The 15513-nt window shown below is 53.2% G+C and overlaps 1 protein-coding gene across 1 annotated transcript in view; it reads left to right on the forward strand.

Annotated features, from left to right (window-relative positions):
- Positions 1–7717, forward strand: part of LOC311165977 (proline-rich protein 12-like) — a gene marked incomplete at its 5' end in the record, with an annotated part of 107422 nt that extends 99705 nt beyond the window's left edge. Inside the window, 3 exons of the mRNA XM_084227473.1 lie at positions 4841–4969; positions 6076–6171; positions 7438–7717. Of these exons, the coding sequence (XP_084083599.1) occupies positions 4841–4969; positions 6076–6171; positions 7438–7578 (366 nt within the window). The 3' untranslated portion in view covers positions 7579–7717. The remainder of the gene's footprint in view (positions 1–4840; positions 4970–6075; positions 6172–7437) is intronic.
- Positions 7718–15513: the final 7796 nt, after the last annotated feature.

The following is a 15513-nucleotide window of genomic DNA, read 5'->3' on the forward strand; positions in this document are numbered from 1 at the left end:
GAGGCAAATGAGTCTTGCAGGAGCTGCTCTGCCTACCCAGTGGGTGCCTTGGTGGCCAGAGCCACGTGCTGCTGCCAGTCAAGAGGTGACTTGTGGGGCAACTTCTGTGTCCCTCCACATCTCAGCTTCACCCCTTAGGAAATGAACTCTCTGGTGGTTTTTGAAGTTCTGCAGGTAGCCTGATTGAGCAATTATTTTGTAAACTTTTCATTAATCTGTAATGATTAATGAGATTTTATGATTGACCTGCCACTGGGTGTTGCGGGTAACGTACAGCAGGAATTACATTTTCCTGTAATCCTGACAGGATCATTGCATCCTCACTGCTGGATCAAGTCTGCCTAAGCACTTTGTCATTGGAGCTATTGTGTATTTCTGCTTTTACTGTCACTTCTTTTTAATGCCATTTAACATTAAGTTCTTGTCTCCATGGGAGCTCTGGAGGGCAAGGGCTATTTTGACAACCCAAGTAAATGAAATCAAAATAGTTTAAAAACCAGACAGTCTTTAACCAGACTGACGGATGACCTGGGATTTCTGTTTGCCTCTTTAGCCCTTTCACTCCAAAGTCATTTCCACCCCTGAGAGAAGGGTCATTTGTTATCTTGTTTGTATTCCTCTTGGGAATTGATGCTTTATGTTTCTTTCTCAGACTTTGATCTAACCCATAGCAGTTGCATGACTTTTATGAAAGAAACGAGCTAAACTCCTTTTCCAAAAGCCTTTCTTCATACCCTGCAGGGAAGGCACCCCAAGAAAGAAGGGGAAAGAACCCATGTGCCTGGTGTACTGTTGTTTTTCTAGGCACCTTTGAATTTACATTGTATTAAAAACTCTCAAAGTGGCCTGAGCATCATCAGGCTTCTGGCCTGGAGGCACCAGGTCCAGGGGAAGGCATCAGAGTAAGGCAGGGATGAGCACACACCCATGCCCCTGGCCGGGATCCATTTCCCTCACTTGTTTGTTAGAGCAGGGTCTTGCAGCACCACTTCCTCGGGTGCACACGGTGCTCTCCTCGGTGTGTGGCAAAGGCAAGAGTCTGCTCTGCAGCCTTTTCCCCTTTTGTGGACAGGTACAAGGTCCAGAATTGTCCCGACAACTTGGAGAATCTAACCATCCTCACCAACTGCCCCGTGGACGTGGAGGTTCAGTTCTCCTTTGAGAATGCTGGGGAAGCAGAGAACTTCCTTCTGGACCCTCCCAGCATGACCCTGAAACCAAAGGAGAAGCAGGTGGGAGAAGGGCAGGTACAGCAGGCACCACAGAAGTGCCCAGGGGCTGCTCCTCCTGCTCACACACAGAGCTCTTTCTATTTCTTCCTGTGGGGCCGTGTCCAGGAGCTGACCATTTGGGCATACCCCACTTCCCCTGGCTTCCTGGAAGACAAACTCATCTGCAGCATTGCAAAGAACCCCGACCCAGTGGTCTTCAGCCTCTGCTGCCGTGGGGTGGACATGAAGCTGGAGGTCAGCCCCCTGGAGCTGTCTTTTGACAAACTGCTTCTGCACAGGTCAGTCATCCCACAAGCACTCCAAGACTTGTGACAAAAGGTTTGACTTCGGTGTTGTAAGGAGCTCCCGACGCTGGGAATAATGTGCTCTGATTTTATGATTTAGAAGGTTGAACAATTGTTCTATTAAAATTATATTACACTAATATGATATTAAAATTATAGGAAAGAGATATTATACTATATTAAAGAAAAACTTGTCACTGTCTTTAGATAGTTAGACACAGCTTTGAGTGATTGGTTAATCACTCAAAACCACTTTTACCTGTGTATAATAGCTAAATCACTTTTGGTAAACAATTTCTAGAACACACTTGACAGGTGTAAAACAACAGGAGTAGTGAATAGAGATAAGAATTGTTTTCTTCTCTGAGGTTCTCACTGCCTTCTCCAGGAAAAATCCTTGGGAACTTGTGCTTGCTGCTCTCGGTGAAGAGAGCTGTGGCCCCACTCTGGTTTCCAGGGCATGGGTGGAGCTGCTCCAAGTTGCATTCAGTGGCGAGGCTGGTGTGACCACCCAGCAGCTGATGCCAAGTGCCTTCCTGTCTCTGCAGGACTGACAGCAGGACCTTGGTCCTGAAAAACAACACCCTGCTGCCCATGGCCTGGCAGCTCCGTGGGCTGGATGATCTCTTTGAGGATGTCTCCTTATCACAAGACCATGGCATCATTGATCCCCACACAGAGATTGAAGTGACAGTGCATTTCCAGGCCAGGCAGACTGGCAGCATTGAGAAGACCCTCCGACTAGAGGTGAGAGGGGCTGTGTCCTGCCTAGCCAAGCAGGGCCCAGTGAGCACAGGGGCAAAGTCAGGAAGAGCTGCACCTGCCAGACACAAGGGTGCTGAGACCCCAACTTGTGCCTCTAGACAGCGTTTGCCAGAACGTGCAGTGCATCCACATCCCCCCAGACAAACAAACACTGCATCCTGAGCCTGTGCCCCAGCCTTGTCCCTGTGCGTGGCTGAAGGTTGTTGTTTGCTTGTACAGACTGCAGTGTGATGCCTACACTGGACTTTGTCTGAAGCTCTTGCATAGTGCAGCAAACTCTCCGCCTGGGATTTTGTCCCCCATGGTTTAGGGGCTGTATTTCAGAGAGGCTGCTAGGTGATTGGAGAGGGTTGTCCATGCCACCTGCTCTGAGACACCTCACACTTCCTGTGGTTGTTCTTACACCCCTGTGCCTCTCAAGGATGCTTTAGCAGCAGCATTCCCTGCTGTAGGAGTGCAGAGTTGGGCATATAGGGTTTCATTTTTTTACAGCAGCAGCATCCCACTGGGGCAGCCGATGAGATGAACAGGTTAGCAAAGCTTGGGAGTCCACCAGTGCTTGTGAAGCTGGGCAGGCCATAGGGGAAGCAGCCAGCAGAGACAAGGACTTACAGGCTGTCTACCAAAAGAATAATCTGAACAGTGTTTGTTTCTTGCTGCCTCAGGTTTCAGATACAGAAAACATCCTGGGGACTGTTCAGGCTGAAAACATCAAAATCTCTGCAGAGGTCTATGCTGTTTCTGTGAGCATCAATGTGCCTGAAGGTCAGTGGGTGCCTCCCAAACAAAGCAGTCCAGGTGTACTGCATTACCTTGGGATGGGTTGGGATGGGATGGATACATAAAGCACATAGCCTGCAAGCTACATGGAATAAAGCATTGTCAGGGCACTGACAGCCTTAAGTCTCTCCCCTTTGAGCTTTGAAGTGTGCAGCTTCATGTGCAGATTGGATCTGGGGGCTTTGAAAAAACAGTGATGTGAACAGGCAGTTGGCAACCCACACAGGCTCAGCACAGCATAGAAAGTAATTGCATTTGAGCTTGGAAGTGAGGAAATGGGAGCTGAGCTCCTTAGCTACAAAGGCTGCAGATATTTTGAGTAAGAAGAGAAAGGCTATCAATGCAGGGGGCACCAGCCAGGGAATAATGTGCTCTGACTCCATGATTTCAGAAGGCTGAACAATTGCTTTATTAAGCTATGTTATATTACACTAATACTATACTATACTAAAGAGATACTATACTAAAAAGATACTAAAGAAAAAACCATGACTATCTCCAGTCAGTCACAACACAGCTTTGACCTAATTGGTCAATCAATCCAAAGAACCATCAGCAGAGTCCAATTAACAAATCACTCTGAGTAAGCAATCTCCATAACCCATTCCACATGTGCCAAACAACAGGAGCAGCAAGTAGAGGTAAGAAGTGTTTTCCTTCTTTCTCTGAGCTTTCTCACTGCTTTCTTCAGGAGAGGCTGCAAAGGTAGAGCAAGGAAGAGGAAAATATCTGATCATGTGTGTCCTCCCTCTAGGCAGGCCTGGGCTGTCACCCACAGGACTTGGTGGCCTGTGGGCATGGCAGCCAGGCTTGCAGAGCAGTGTGTGTTGTGATTAGGGATGTGTCAGGGTGTTTCCCTGGAATTGTTGGGATGGAAAACTGCCTGAGGAACTCCCTCCAGAGGGAGGAAGGCTTGGAGCTAGGAAGCATTGAGCATGCAGGTGTCTGTGCATGTAAGGGGAGCAGGTGGAGCTCCCTGCATGCTGACATCCCTTGCTCTCCTCCTTAACAGCTGTCAGAGGAAATCACGTCGAGTTTGGGCACTGTCCTGTCGGGGAGCCCTGCTGGAGGGCCTTGACCATCACTAACCACGCGCAGACGAAGGTCATGCGCTTTGAGTGGGAGGCAGACGCCCCATTCCAGTTCTCCCCCAAGGTGAGCATGGACTGCCCTGCCTCTCCCCATTGCTCAAGGCCTGCCCTGGTGTGCCTGGGAGCTGGCAGGGAGTCCTCACATGCCACTGATAGTCCATTCCAGTGCCATGTAGGAGATGCAGCCCCTGGCTTGGCTGGGCCAGGGCTGCCAGCCTTGCACAAAGGCTTCATGTTATGGCAGGTGGCATCTTCTGTTCATGCTGTTCTCTATCAAACTTCATGTAAATCCACTCTGAGGTGCAGATTCCTGGCACAGCTGTTCATCACATCAGTCCCTTGTGCTGTCAGTCCTGCCCTTGGCAGTGCTCCCAGTTTTGTCTTGACTCCCTGATTCTCCCTAGGTGGGACACCTCCATCCTGGCTGTACCAAGGACATCACAGTGACCTTGAGGTCAGATGTCCCAGCCACCTTCAGAAGGCACCTTGTGAAATGTAAGGTGACCGGCTCACCTGTGCTCATCTGTGCTCCCCTGTGGTGACCATGTGGTATCACTGTGCTCCCCTGTGCTCACCTGCGCTCACCTGTGCTCACCTGTGGTGACCATGTGGTATCACTGTGCTCACCTGGCTCACCTGTGGTGACCATGTGGTATCACTGTGCTCACCTGGCTCACCTGTGCTGCAGCAGGCCCTGCACACCTTCCCACAGCTGCACGCCGAGCCCGGCGAGTCCCTGGTGCGCCTGTGCCCGGGCGGGGACCCCTACAACCGCAAAACGCTCAGCAAGGTCAAGAGGAGCGTGGGCAAGCCACAGGTACAGGGGGTGGGGGGTCTGGGGGGCACCAGGTGGGGTTTGGGGGGCACCAGGTGGGGTTTGGGGCAGTCACGGGTGGGGTTTGGGGGGTCCCAGGTGGGGTTTGGGGAGTCACAGGTGGGTGACAACCACAAAACGCTCAGCAAGGTCAAGAGGAGCGTGGGCAAGCCCCAGGTACGGGCCATGGGGGGCACCAGGTGGGGTTTGGGGGGTCCCAGGTGGGGTTTGGGGGAGTCACATGTGGGGTTTGGGGGAGTCACAGGTGGGGTTTGGGGGTCCCTGTGGGGTTCTTGAGGTCATAACAACCGCAAAACACTCAGCAAGGTCAAGAGGAGTGTGGGCAAGCCACAGGTACGGGGACTGGGGGTCTTGGGGGGCACCAGGTGGGGTTTGGGGGGTCCCAGGTGAGTCCCAGGTGGGGTTTGGGGGAGTCACATGTGGGGTTTGGGGGTCCCAGGTGGGGTTTGGGGGAGTCACAGGTGGGTGACAACCGCAAAACGCTCAGCAAGGTCAAGAGGAGCGTGGGCAAACTCCAGGTACGGGGCACGGGGGGCACCAGGTGGGGTTTGGGGGTCTTGAGGGGTCCCAGGTGGGATTTGGGGAAGTCACAGGTGAGTCCCAGGTGGGGTTTGGGGGTCGCAGGTGGGGTTTGGGGGAGTCACAGGTGGGTCAGAACCCAAAACGCTCAGCAAGGTCAAGAGGAGCGTGGGCAAGCCCCAGGTGTTGGGACTAGGGGGGTTTGGGGGGTCTCAGGTGGGCTTTGGGGATCCTGAGGGGTCACAGGTGGGGTTTGGGGGGTCCCAGGTGGGTCAGAACCCAAAACGCTCAGCAAGGTCAAGAGGAGCGCGAGGAAAGCCCAGGTACGAGGCATGAGGGTCACAGGTGGGGTTGGGGGGTCCCAGGTGGGGTCCCAGGTTGGGTTTGGGGGGTTACTGGTGGGTCCCAGGTGGGGTTTGGGGGGTCCCAGGTGGGTTTGGGGGTCTCCAGGTGTGTCTGGGGGTCCCCAGGTGGGTCTGGGGGTCCTGGGGGGTCCCCAGGTGGGTCTGGGGGGTCCCAGGTGGGTCTGGGGGTCTCGGGGGGGTCCCTGAGCGCAGGTGTCCCCGCAGGAGTTCAAGGTGGAGGTGGAGAAGTCGTTCCTGTACACGCTGTACCACTCCCTGCACCACTACAGGTACCACACCTTCCTGCGCTGCAAGGACAAGGTGAGGGCACCTGGGGACACACCTGGGACACACCCTGACACCTCCTGGGACACACCCTGTCACCTGGGCCACCCCTCTGTCCCCCTGCATCACCCCTGTGTCCCCCCATGTCCCCTGCACCTTCCTGCACTGCAAGGACGAGGTGAGGGCACCTGGGGACACCTGGGCCACACCCTGTCACCTGGGGCACCCCCTATCACCTGGGGCACCCCCTATCACCTGGGAAACACCCTGTCACCTCCTGGGACACTCCCTGACACCTGGGACACACCCTGTCACCTGACCCACCCTCTGTCACCTGGGCCACACCCTGTCACCTGACCCACCCTCTGTCACCTGGGCCACACCCTGTCACCTGGGCCACACCCTGTCACCTGACCCACCCTCTGTCACCTGGGACACACCCTCTGTCACCTGACCCACCCTCTGTCACCTGGGCACACCCTGTCACCTGACCCACCCTCTGTCACCTGGGACACACCCTCTGTCACCTGACCCACCCTCTGTCACCTGGGCACACCCTGTCACCTGAGCCACCCTCTGTCACCTGAGCCACCCTCTGTCACCTGAGCCACCCTCTGTCACCTGACCCACCCTCTGTCACCTGAGCCACACCCTGTCACCTGGAACACACCCTGTCACCTGACCCACCCTCTGTCACCTGGAACACACCCTGTCACCTGGGACAGCCCTCTGTCCCCACTGACCATTCCCCACCCCACTGACCATTCCCTGTCCCACTGACCATTCCCTGTCTCACTGACCATTCCCATCCCACTGACCATTCCCCACCCCAGTGACCATTCACCGTCCCGCTGACCATTCCCCACCCCGCTGACCATTCCCCATCCCACTGACCATTCCCCGTCCCACTGACCATTCCCCGTCCCACTGACAATTCCCTGTCCCACTGACCACTCCCCATCCCCGTGACTGCCCTGCTCACCATTCCCCGTGCCCCTGGAACCCTCGCTGACTATTCCCTGTCCCCCTGACCGTTCCCCACCCCGCTGACCACTCCCCGTCCCCCTGGCCACCCCACTGACCACTCGCCATCCCCCTGGCCGCCCCCTGGTCACTCCCCGTCCCCCTGGCCACCCCGCTGACCACTCCCCGTCCCTGTGGCCGCCCCGCTGACCACTCCCCGTCCCCCTGGCCGCCCCGCTGACCATTCCCCACTCCTCTGACCACTCCCCGTCCCCGTGTCCGCCCCGCTGACCCCTGCTGTCCCCCTGGCCGCCCCGCTGACCCCTGCTGTCCCCGCAGACGGCGGCCATCGAGGGCCGCGCCGAGGACCTGGGCCAGGAGGAGGTGGTGCAGCGCTGCATGCGCAACCAGCCCTGGCTCGAGCGCCTCTTCGACTCCTTCAGCGACCTCCTGGCCCAGGCCCGCGCCAAGTGCGCCTGACCCGGCCCCCCCGAGCGCGGGGGACCCCCCCCAAAACGGGGACACCCCGCCCCGAAAGGGGGTGACACCCCCGGCACGGCGGGGGGACACCCCCAGGACACGGACTGGACCTCCCGCCACGGGGACGGAGCTGCCGGGACGGGGACAACAATGTGGGGGTGACCCCCCCAGTGGGGCACCCTAAAATAGGGGGACACCTCCCCAAACATGGGGACCCTCCCTCAAACACGGGGATCCCCCCCAAAAAATGGGGTGACACCCCTGAAATGGTGAGGGGGACACGGACTGAACCTCCCGCCACAGGGACGGAGCTGCCGGGATGGGGATGCCAATGTGGGGGGAGGGGGACACCGGGACCCCCCCAGTGGGGCGCCCCAAAATACGGGGACCCCCCCCAAATACACGGACCACCCTAAAAATGGGGACCCCCCAAAAAACGGGGTGACACCCCCAGAATGGCGAGGGGGACACGGACTGAACCTCCCGCCATGGGCATGGGGACACCAATGTGGGGGAGACCCCCCCAGTGGGGCGCCCCAAAATAGGGGGACCCCCCCAGAATATGGGGACCCCCCCAGAAGATGGGGACCCCCCCCAAAGTTGGGTATCCCCCCCAAAAACGGGGTGACACCCCCGGAATGATGGCAGGGGGACAAGGACTCGATTTCTCACCATGGGGACACCAATGTGGGGGGGCGCGCCCCAAAATATGGGGGACCCCCCCCAAAAATTGGGACCATCCCAAAAGCCCCTCAGAATGATGGGGGGGGATGTTTTTGGGATAAGGATTTGGGACACACATGAGACACACTCCGCCCCGGGCACCCCAAAATATCAGGGGATCCCCAAAACTCGGGGGGATCCCCAAAAATGGGGGGGGGCACGCCCAAAGGAGGGGGAGTGGAACAGACCCCTTGCCCCCATGAAATAGGGGACTCCCCTGGGGGTGGGAGGGCACCCCAAAAATGGGGACACCCCAAAAACGGGGTCAGCTCTGGGGGAAACCTCCCCCTCCCCCACAATTTCCTGACAGGGTTGGGGACCCCCCCCAGGACACAGCGACCCCCCCCCCCCCCAAAATTGGGGGACACCTTCCCCCCACGAGCTGCACCCCAAAAATGGGGACCCACACACATTTGGGGATCCCCCCTCTTTGTGGACAGCCCCCCCCCCCATTTTTTTAGGGACCCCCCAAAATCCCCCCAGCAGGGTCCGTGTGTCCCCCTCCCCCTTTTCTCTGGGGTGGGGGGGCTCTGGCCGTTGGCAGAGGCACAGAGACCCCCCCCCCAAAAAAAGAGGGGTGTCCCCACACCCACCCAAAAAGGGGGTCCCCCAAAAAAGCGTCCCCCCCCGGCGGCCCCCCCCCCCCCCCCCCATTTATATATATGTATAAATGTCTATTAGCAGCCCCTTCTCTCTGCCCGGGGGGGCCCCCATTTTGGACAGGGTCCCAAATTTGTGTGGGGGGGGGGGTGCCCCAACATCGGTGTCCCTTTGGGGTCCCCCAAAATCCCAGGCAGCCAACAGGGTTTTTTTTGGGGAGGGGGGGGTCCCCCAAAATTTGCCCCCCCTCCCCCCCCAATTGGGACCACCCCTCACCCCCCTCGAGGGGAACCTGTACATAAATTTGGGAGGGGGGGGAGCCCGGGGGGGTGGGCCCTGCCAAGGGATGGTGAGGGGTCCCCAAAATCACCATCAGCCCCACCCCCCCCAAACCCCCCCACTGAGCTATTTATTGCCAAGTTGCCCCCCCTGGATGAATTTGGGCGGGTTAAAAAAGGGAGGAGAACCCCGCCCCCCCGGGATTTTGGGGGGTGCGGGGACCCCCCTTATCCACCCCCTCCCTCACCCCGGGATTTTTGGAGGGGGGTCTGTAAATAGTGTATATGGTCAAAGTCTCTATGTATCATATTGTATTTGCCCCCCCACCCCCCCCCGGGGGTCGCATTTGCCCCCCCCCCGGGGCAGTTCCCCCACCCCCCGGGGCATTTATACCCCCCCCTCCCCAAAATTTGCCTCCCCTGGGTGGGGTCGAATTTTCCCCCCCCCAGGTGTCCAACACACAACCCCTCCCCCACCAAGGGGGGGTTATTTGCTCCCCCCTCCCCCTCCCAATTTGGGTGGGGGGGCTTCTCTCCTTCCCCTCCCCCGCCCTCCCCATTTTTTTGTTCATTTCGGGTTTTTTTTAAATTATTATTATTATTATTATTATTATTATTATTATTATTATTATTATTATTATTATTATTATTATTATTATTATATATATTGGGGCCGCCCCCCCCCTTCCCCCACCTCGAGGGGTTTTTGGGTGGATGGGGGAGGGTTGAGGGGCCCCCCCCCGGTACCCCCCTCCCCCCATTTTCTATGGTGTATCGTGACAGGCGTGTCGTGGGTGTTGCCGAGACGTTTTTATCGTTCCCGAGGCTCCGCGAGTTTTTTTGGGGGGAAAAAGGGGAATTTGGGGGTGGGGGGTGGGATCGAGATTTGGGGGTGGGGTCACACAATTTGGGGGTGGTCAGATTTTGCAGATTTTGGGGAGTCACTCAGCTCTGGGGTCTCGATTTTGGGGTGGGACGTCAGATTTTAGGGTTCAAAATCTGGGGAGGTCATGAAAATAGAGTTCAGATTTGGGGGGGTTCTGTGAATTTGGGGGGGCTCAGCCTTTGGGGTGAATTTTTGGGGGGGTCACACAATTTTGGGGGGTGGTCAAATTTGGGGGAGTCACTCAGCTATGGGGGTCTCATTTTTGGGGTGGGGTGTCAGATTTTAGGGTTAATTTGGGGAGATCATGAGAATGGGGTTCAGATTTGGGGGGGTTGTGTGAGTTGGGGGGGCTCAGTCTTGGGGTTGAGTTTTTTGAGGTGATGTCACACAATTTGGGGGGCAATTTGGGGGAGTCTCATGATTTGGGGAGGGGGTCTGAGATCCCCAAAATACACACAAATCCACAGCGCCAAGCAGGACCCCCAAATTCCCACAGAATCCCACAAGGATTTGCTTTGACCACGGCAGCATTAAGGAAACGAACCCCAGGGCGCTTTTTCGATCATTTTCCTCATAATTTTCCCTTTTTTACTCATGTTTCCCACCCTTTTTCCCTGCAAGTTTCCCACCATTTTTCCTCTCACACTTCCCGCCCTTCTGTCCCTTCACATTTCCCATCATTTTTGGCCTCACGTTATCTCTGTTTTTTCTCTTTATCTTTTACACCTGTTTTTCCGCCTGTTTCCTGTCTTTTTCCCCTCACGTTTCCCCCATTTTCTTCCCCCATATTTTCCACCCTTTTTCCCTCATGTTTCCTACCCTTTTCCCCCTCACATTTCCCACCTTTTCTCCCCTGGTTTCATACCTTTTCATCCTGTCATTTCCCATCCTTTTCGCTCAAGTTTATTTTGTTTTTTGCCTTCCATGTCCCACCTTTCTTTCCCCTCACGTTTCCCGCCCTTTTCTCCCCTCACATTTCCCGCTCTTTTTCCCCTCATGGCTCCTTCCCTTTTCCCCCTCACATTTCCCACCATTTCTCCCCTTCTGTTTCCTACCTTTCCTTCTCATTTCCCATCCTTTTCACTCAAGTTTACTGTCTTTTTTGCCTTCCATTTCCCACTCTTTCCCCCCTCACATTTCCTTCCCTTTTCACCCCACAAGATCCCCACCATTTTGTCCCCTCAGGTGTTCCCCCCTTTTCTCCCCTCACATTTCCCACCATTTCTCCCCTGGTTTCATACCTTTTCTTCCTCTCATTTCCCGTCCTTTTCGCTCAAGTTTATTCTGTTTTTTGCCATCCATGTCCCACCTTTCTTTCCCCTCACGTTTCCCCCCCTTTTCTCCCCTCACGTTTCCCGCTCTTTTTCCCCTCACGTTTCCCACCCTTTTCTCCCCTCACATTTCCCGCTCTTTTTCTCCCCTGGTTTCATACCTTTCCTTCCTCTCATTTCCCATCCTTTTCGCTCAAGTTTATTCTCCTTTTTGCCATCCATGTCCCGCCTTTCTTTCCCCTCACGTTTCCCGCCCTTTTTCCCCTCATGGCTCCTTCCCCTTTCTCCCCTCACGTTTCCCACCATTTCTCCCCTTCTGTTTCCTACCTTTCCTTCCTCTCATTTCCCATCCTTTTCACTCAAGTTTACTGTCGTTTTTGCCTTCCATTTCCCACTCTTCCCCCCCTCACATTTCCTTCCCTTTTCACCCCACAAGATCCCCACCATTTTGTCCCCTCACGTTCCCCCCCTTTTCTCCCCTCACATTTCCCGCTCCTTTTCCCCTCACGGTTCCTTCCCCTTTCACCCCTCACATTTCCCACTATTTCTCTCCTTGTTTCATATCTTTTCTTCCTCTCATTTCCCGTCCTTTTCTCTCAATTTCATTGTCCTTTTTGCCATCCATGTCCCGCCTTTCTTTCCCCTCACGTTTCCCCCCCTTTTCTCCCCTCACATTTCCCGCTCTTTTTCTCCTCATGGCTCCTTCCCCTTTTTCCCCTCACATTTCCCACCATTTCTCCCCTTCTGTTTCATACCTTTTCTTCTTCTCATTTCTCATCCTATTCACTCAAGTTTATTGTCCTTTTTGCCTTCAAGTTGCTGCCTTTTCTCCCCTCACATTTCCCCCATTTTCTCCCCTCAGGTTTTCCCGCCCTTTTTCTCCCCTCACGTTCCCCGCCATTTTGTCCCCTCACATTTCCCACCCTTTTCCTCCTCACATTTCCCACCCACAATTCTCTCTTTCCCCCCACCAAGTTTCTCTGTGAGCTTTAACATAATTGCTTCCACATTCTTTCAACAATGGTAAACTTTATTAATAGGTAGAGCTACCCATATGCTACAGTCATTATCAATTCTGCAGCCAATTTAAGGAAGCTCTTTATTTAACTTTCTAAGGTAATATCTATCTAATGTAATATCTATCTAAGGTAATATCTATCTAATACATATAATAGCTATAAATAATATTTATTTAATATATAATAATAATATTTATTTAATATAATAATAGTCTATATTGTATATTCCTAATGTATGTATTTTCATAAAATACCTAATCTATAATAATTATTTCTATACATATTTTCATAAAATACCTAATCTATAATAATTATTTCTATATGTTCCTAAAATCTATATGTTAGTAACATATATATAATCTATCTATCTTGTTTACTTCTATAAAGTATATCTATAAAGTAACTAATTTGATATAATTATAGGGGGTTCAGAGCGGTCTGTGGCTTGGCTTGGATTCAGCCACACCGACTCCTCCCCGAGGATTTCAGACAGCCAGGTCTGGCCACTGAGGATCCTTCTCTGTGGCCTGCAATATTTCAGATATTTCAGATATTTCAGAACATTTCAGGTTCTGTGCCAGAAGCAGAACCCAAAAAGACCTGGCCAGGTCCCTCTCTGCTCAGCGGCAGCAGCGCCACAGAGTGCGCAGGGAGAATCCTGACTCTCGCTTCTTTTTCAGAGAGCTCAGGATCAGGCTGGTCTGCGCTGCCAGGGAACGGATGTTAGGATCCTCCTCTCGTGTTTCCATTGTGCCAAGGTCTACAACAAAAATGGAGCCCGGATCAGACCCTGTGTGCATATTCAGAGACCCCTCGGATCCCCCCACCAAGGCTCCCCACTCACCAGAGAGGAGAGCAGACATGGTCTCCTCGTTCTGCTCCGTCAGGCGCCGTGCAGCCAGCCCTGGGCACAGAGCTCCATCAGCCCCTGCTCCCCCAGCAGCATGGCCGCCCTGCCCTCCCCCTCCAGCATCCACCAGGCAAGGTGGCCCCCAAAGCCACCTTGGAGGTGGCATGGAGGGCACAGGGAGGCCGAGACCCTGCCCAAGAAGGAACTTTGGGGAGTGGGACTCACCAAGGAATCTGAGGGCCGCCTCTCTCAGCAGGGCCTGAGGGCTCATCAGGTAGGGCTGGCTGTCCAGCACGAACTGTTGGGCCTTGCTGCTGTCCTTGGCCAGCTGCAGAGAGCACAAAAGGTGAGGGCATTTCTCAGAGCAGCCCCATGGCTCAGAGCCCTCCCTCATCCCAGGGCCGTGGAGGGGACATGGACGTGGACATGGACATGGACGAGGCTCCTGTTGTTGAGCCAGGGCCAAGGGTGCAGCTCCAGGCTTTGGGCCCAGCTGCAGAGCTCACAAGCCCTCACATCCCAGCTTGGGGGGGGCTCCATCCTCACCAAGCACTACCAGAGGAGGTGTGAGAGATAAGGTGATATTTTGCTGAAGCCAAAAGGTTATTACGTTAAAAAATGAAAGTTGTTGGTTCTGCGTCTTGTTGTTTGGATTGTTTGGATTTATTCAGGTTGGTTTGTTGGGTGTTGCTGTGAGCTGGGAGAGGGACAGGGTTGGAGACCTGACCAAAAGGAAGCAGGTTGAGAGGGGAGGAGACAGAAAAGCTGGCAATCTGAGAGAATGGAAGTTCCCAAGTACCCATCCAAGGGCAAAGGGGACAGGGACAGCCCTGGCCGGGTATAAAGGGGATAGAAAGATTGCCATTTTCTCAGAGGGTATGTTTGCTCATCTCAGGGGGAGGGAGACACACCTGGCTCAGCTTAATCGTTACAAAAGTTTCCTTTTGCTTCCATGATTTTGTCCCCCTTAATTGTACTTAAAAGTTAGTGTGTTTCTAACAGAGGTAAAGGCAAAAATAAAGTAACACAGAAGTTAGGAAAAAGACAAATGAGGTGAATCCGGAATGAGGAAAAGATTCAGCTATTTTCTCAGCAACTTGGGTAAAAGTAGACTTGGTATCTCCTTTTTCCATGGGATTTAAATGGGTGCTTTCTTGTAATTATTGCTATCTTGTAATTATTGCTATATTATTGATATCATTCTAGACGCACGTCTGGAATGACACAACAACAGCAAATGCTTCTGGAGCAGAGACATTGCTTTGAGAAAACTCTCCCCTGCTGCGTCTGCCTTCTCCAGCCACTCTGCTGTCACTCCAGAGACACAAGCAGGTCTCCTGTGGGACTTCACAGTGGACACAGTCAGCTGAAGGGAGCGGCTGCAGCACACTCCCCCTTAGCTGAGCCCTTCCCTGAGGTGCTTCCAATGCCCCTCTCCAGGGCAATCCTTAACCAGTGTGTTACACGTCTCTTACTGCCACTTTCCTGCTCAGCAGTGTGATAAATAAATGTTATTCATGCTAACATTTGTAACTAAATTGATATTTTAGAAAGTATTTGTTAAAAAGTAATAGAGGAAAAGGGTATGTAATTAGTGTCACAAAAGAGATGCTTTCAGATGTTCACTAGAAAATAGGATGCAGGATGTAGTTTGAGATAAGTAACATCCCAAAACGCAATAGGCCTCGGGATAATTAAAGAATCAGCCTTGAAATGGACAAAATTGGGATGATTCCAGGTATCTATGAAATAATAAGCCTTATTTTTGGAATATAATGCTGGCTTCTATAACACAAGACTTGCAGTGCACGCGCAGCTTGTGGGGTTGTTCAAAGGTTGTTTTCCTCATCAAGTGATGAGGAGGAGAAGCCTTCGTGGGAAGTGACCACTAAAAGCCAAAAGACCCCTTAGAAACAAGCAGAGCATGCACTGTGCAGTATAGCGACATAGATTTCAAGAATCAAAAATAGGAGGAGATTTACAGAAAATTATTGATGAATATGTATTAGCATGCAGTGTATAAGTTGTGTTTGGATTCTTTTCTCTTTTGTATGGGAGGCAGGATGAGAAAACCCCCCTGTTCCTTGATCGGTTTTGCTTATGCTTCATCAAAACCACTACCAAGTTATTTTATATCTGCTTGATTATATTTGATTGCAGTATTTTTATATAAAATTGCTGCTCAATTAAAAGTGCTGCTACATTCTAATTTTAAGGTTATTAAATTAGTCATATAGGGACCTCATTCATAACAACAGCCCACCTTGGTCACCTACCCATTTGGACTGTGCTTTATACTGAGCCATTC

This window comes from Fringilla coelebs (genome assembly GCF_963513975.1).
Source record: "Fringilla coelebs genome assembly, contig: SCAFFOLD_48, whole genome shotgun sequence".
NCBI lineage: Eukaryota > Metazoa > Chordata > Aves > Passeriformes > Fringillidae > Fringilla > Fringilla coelebs.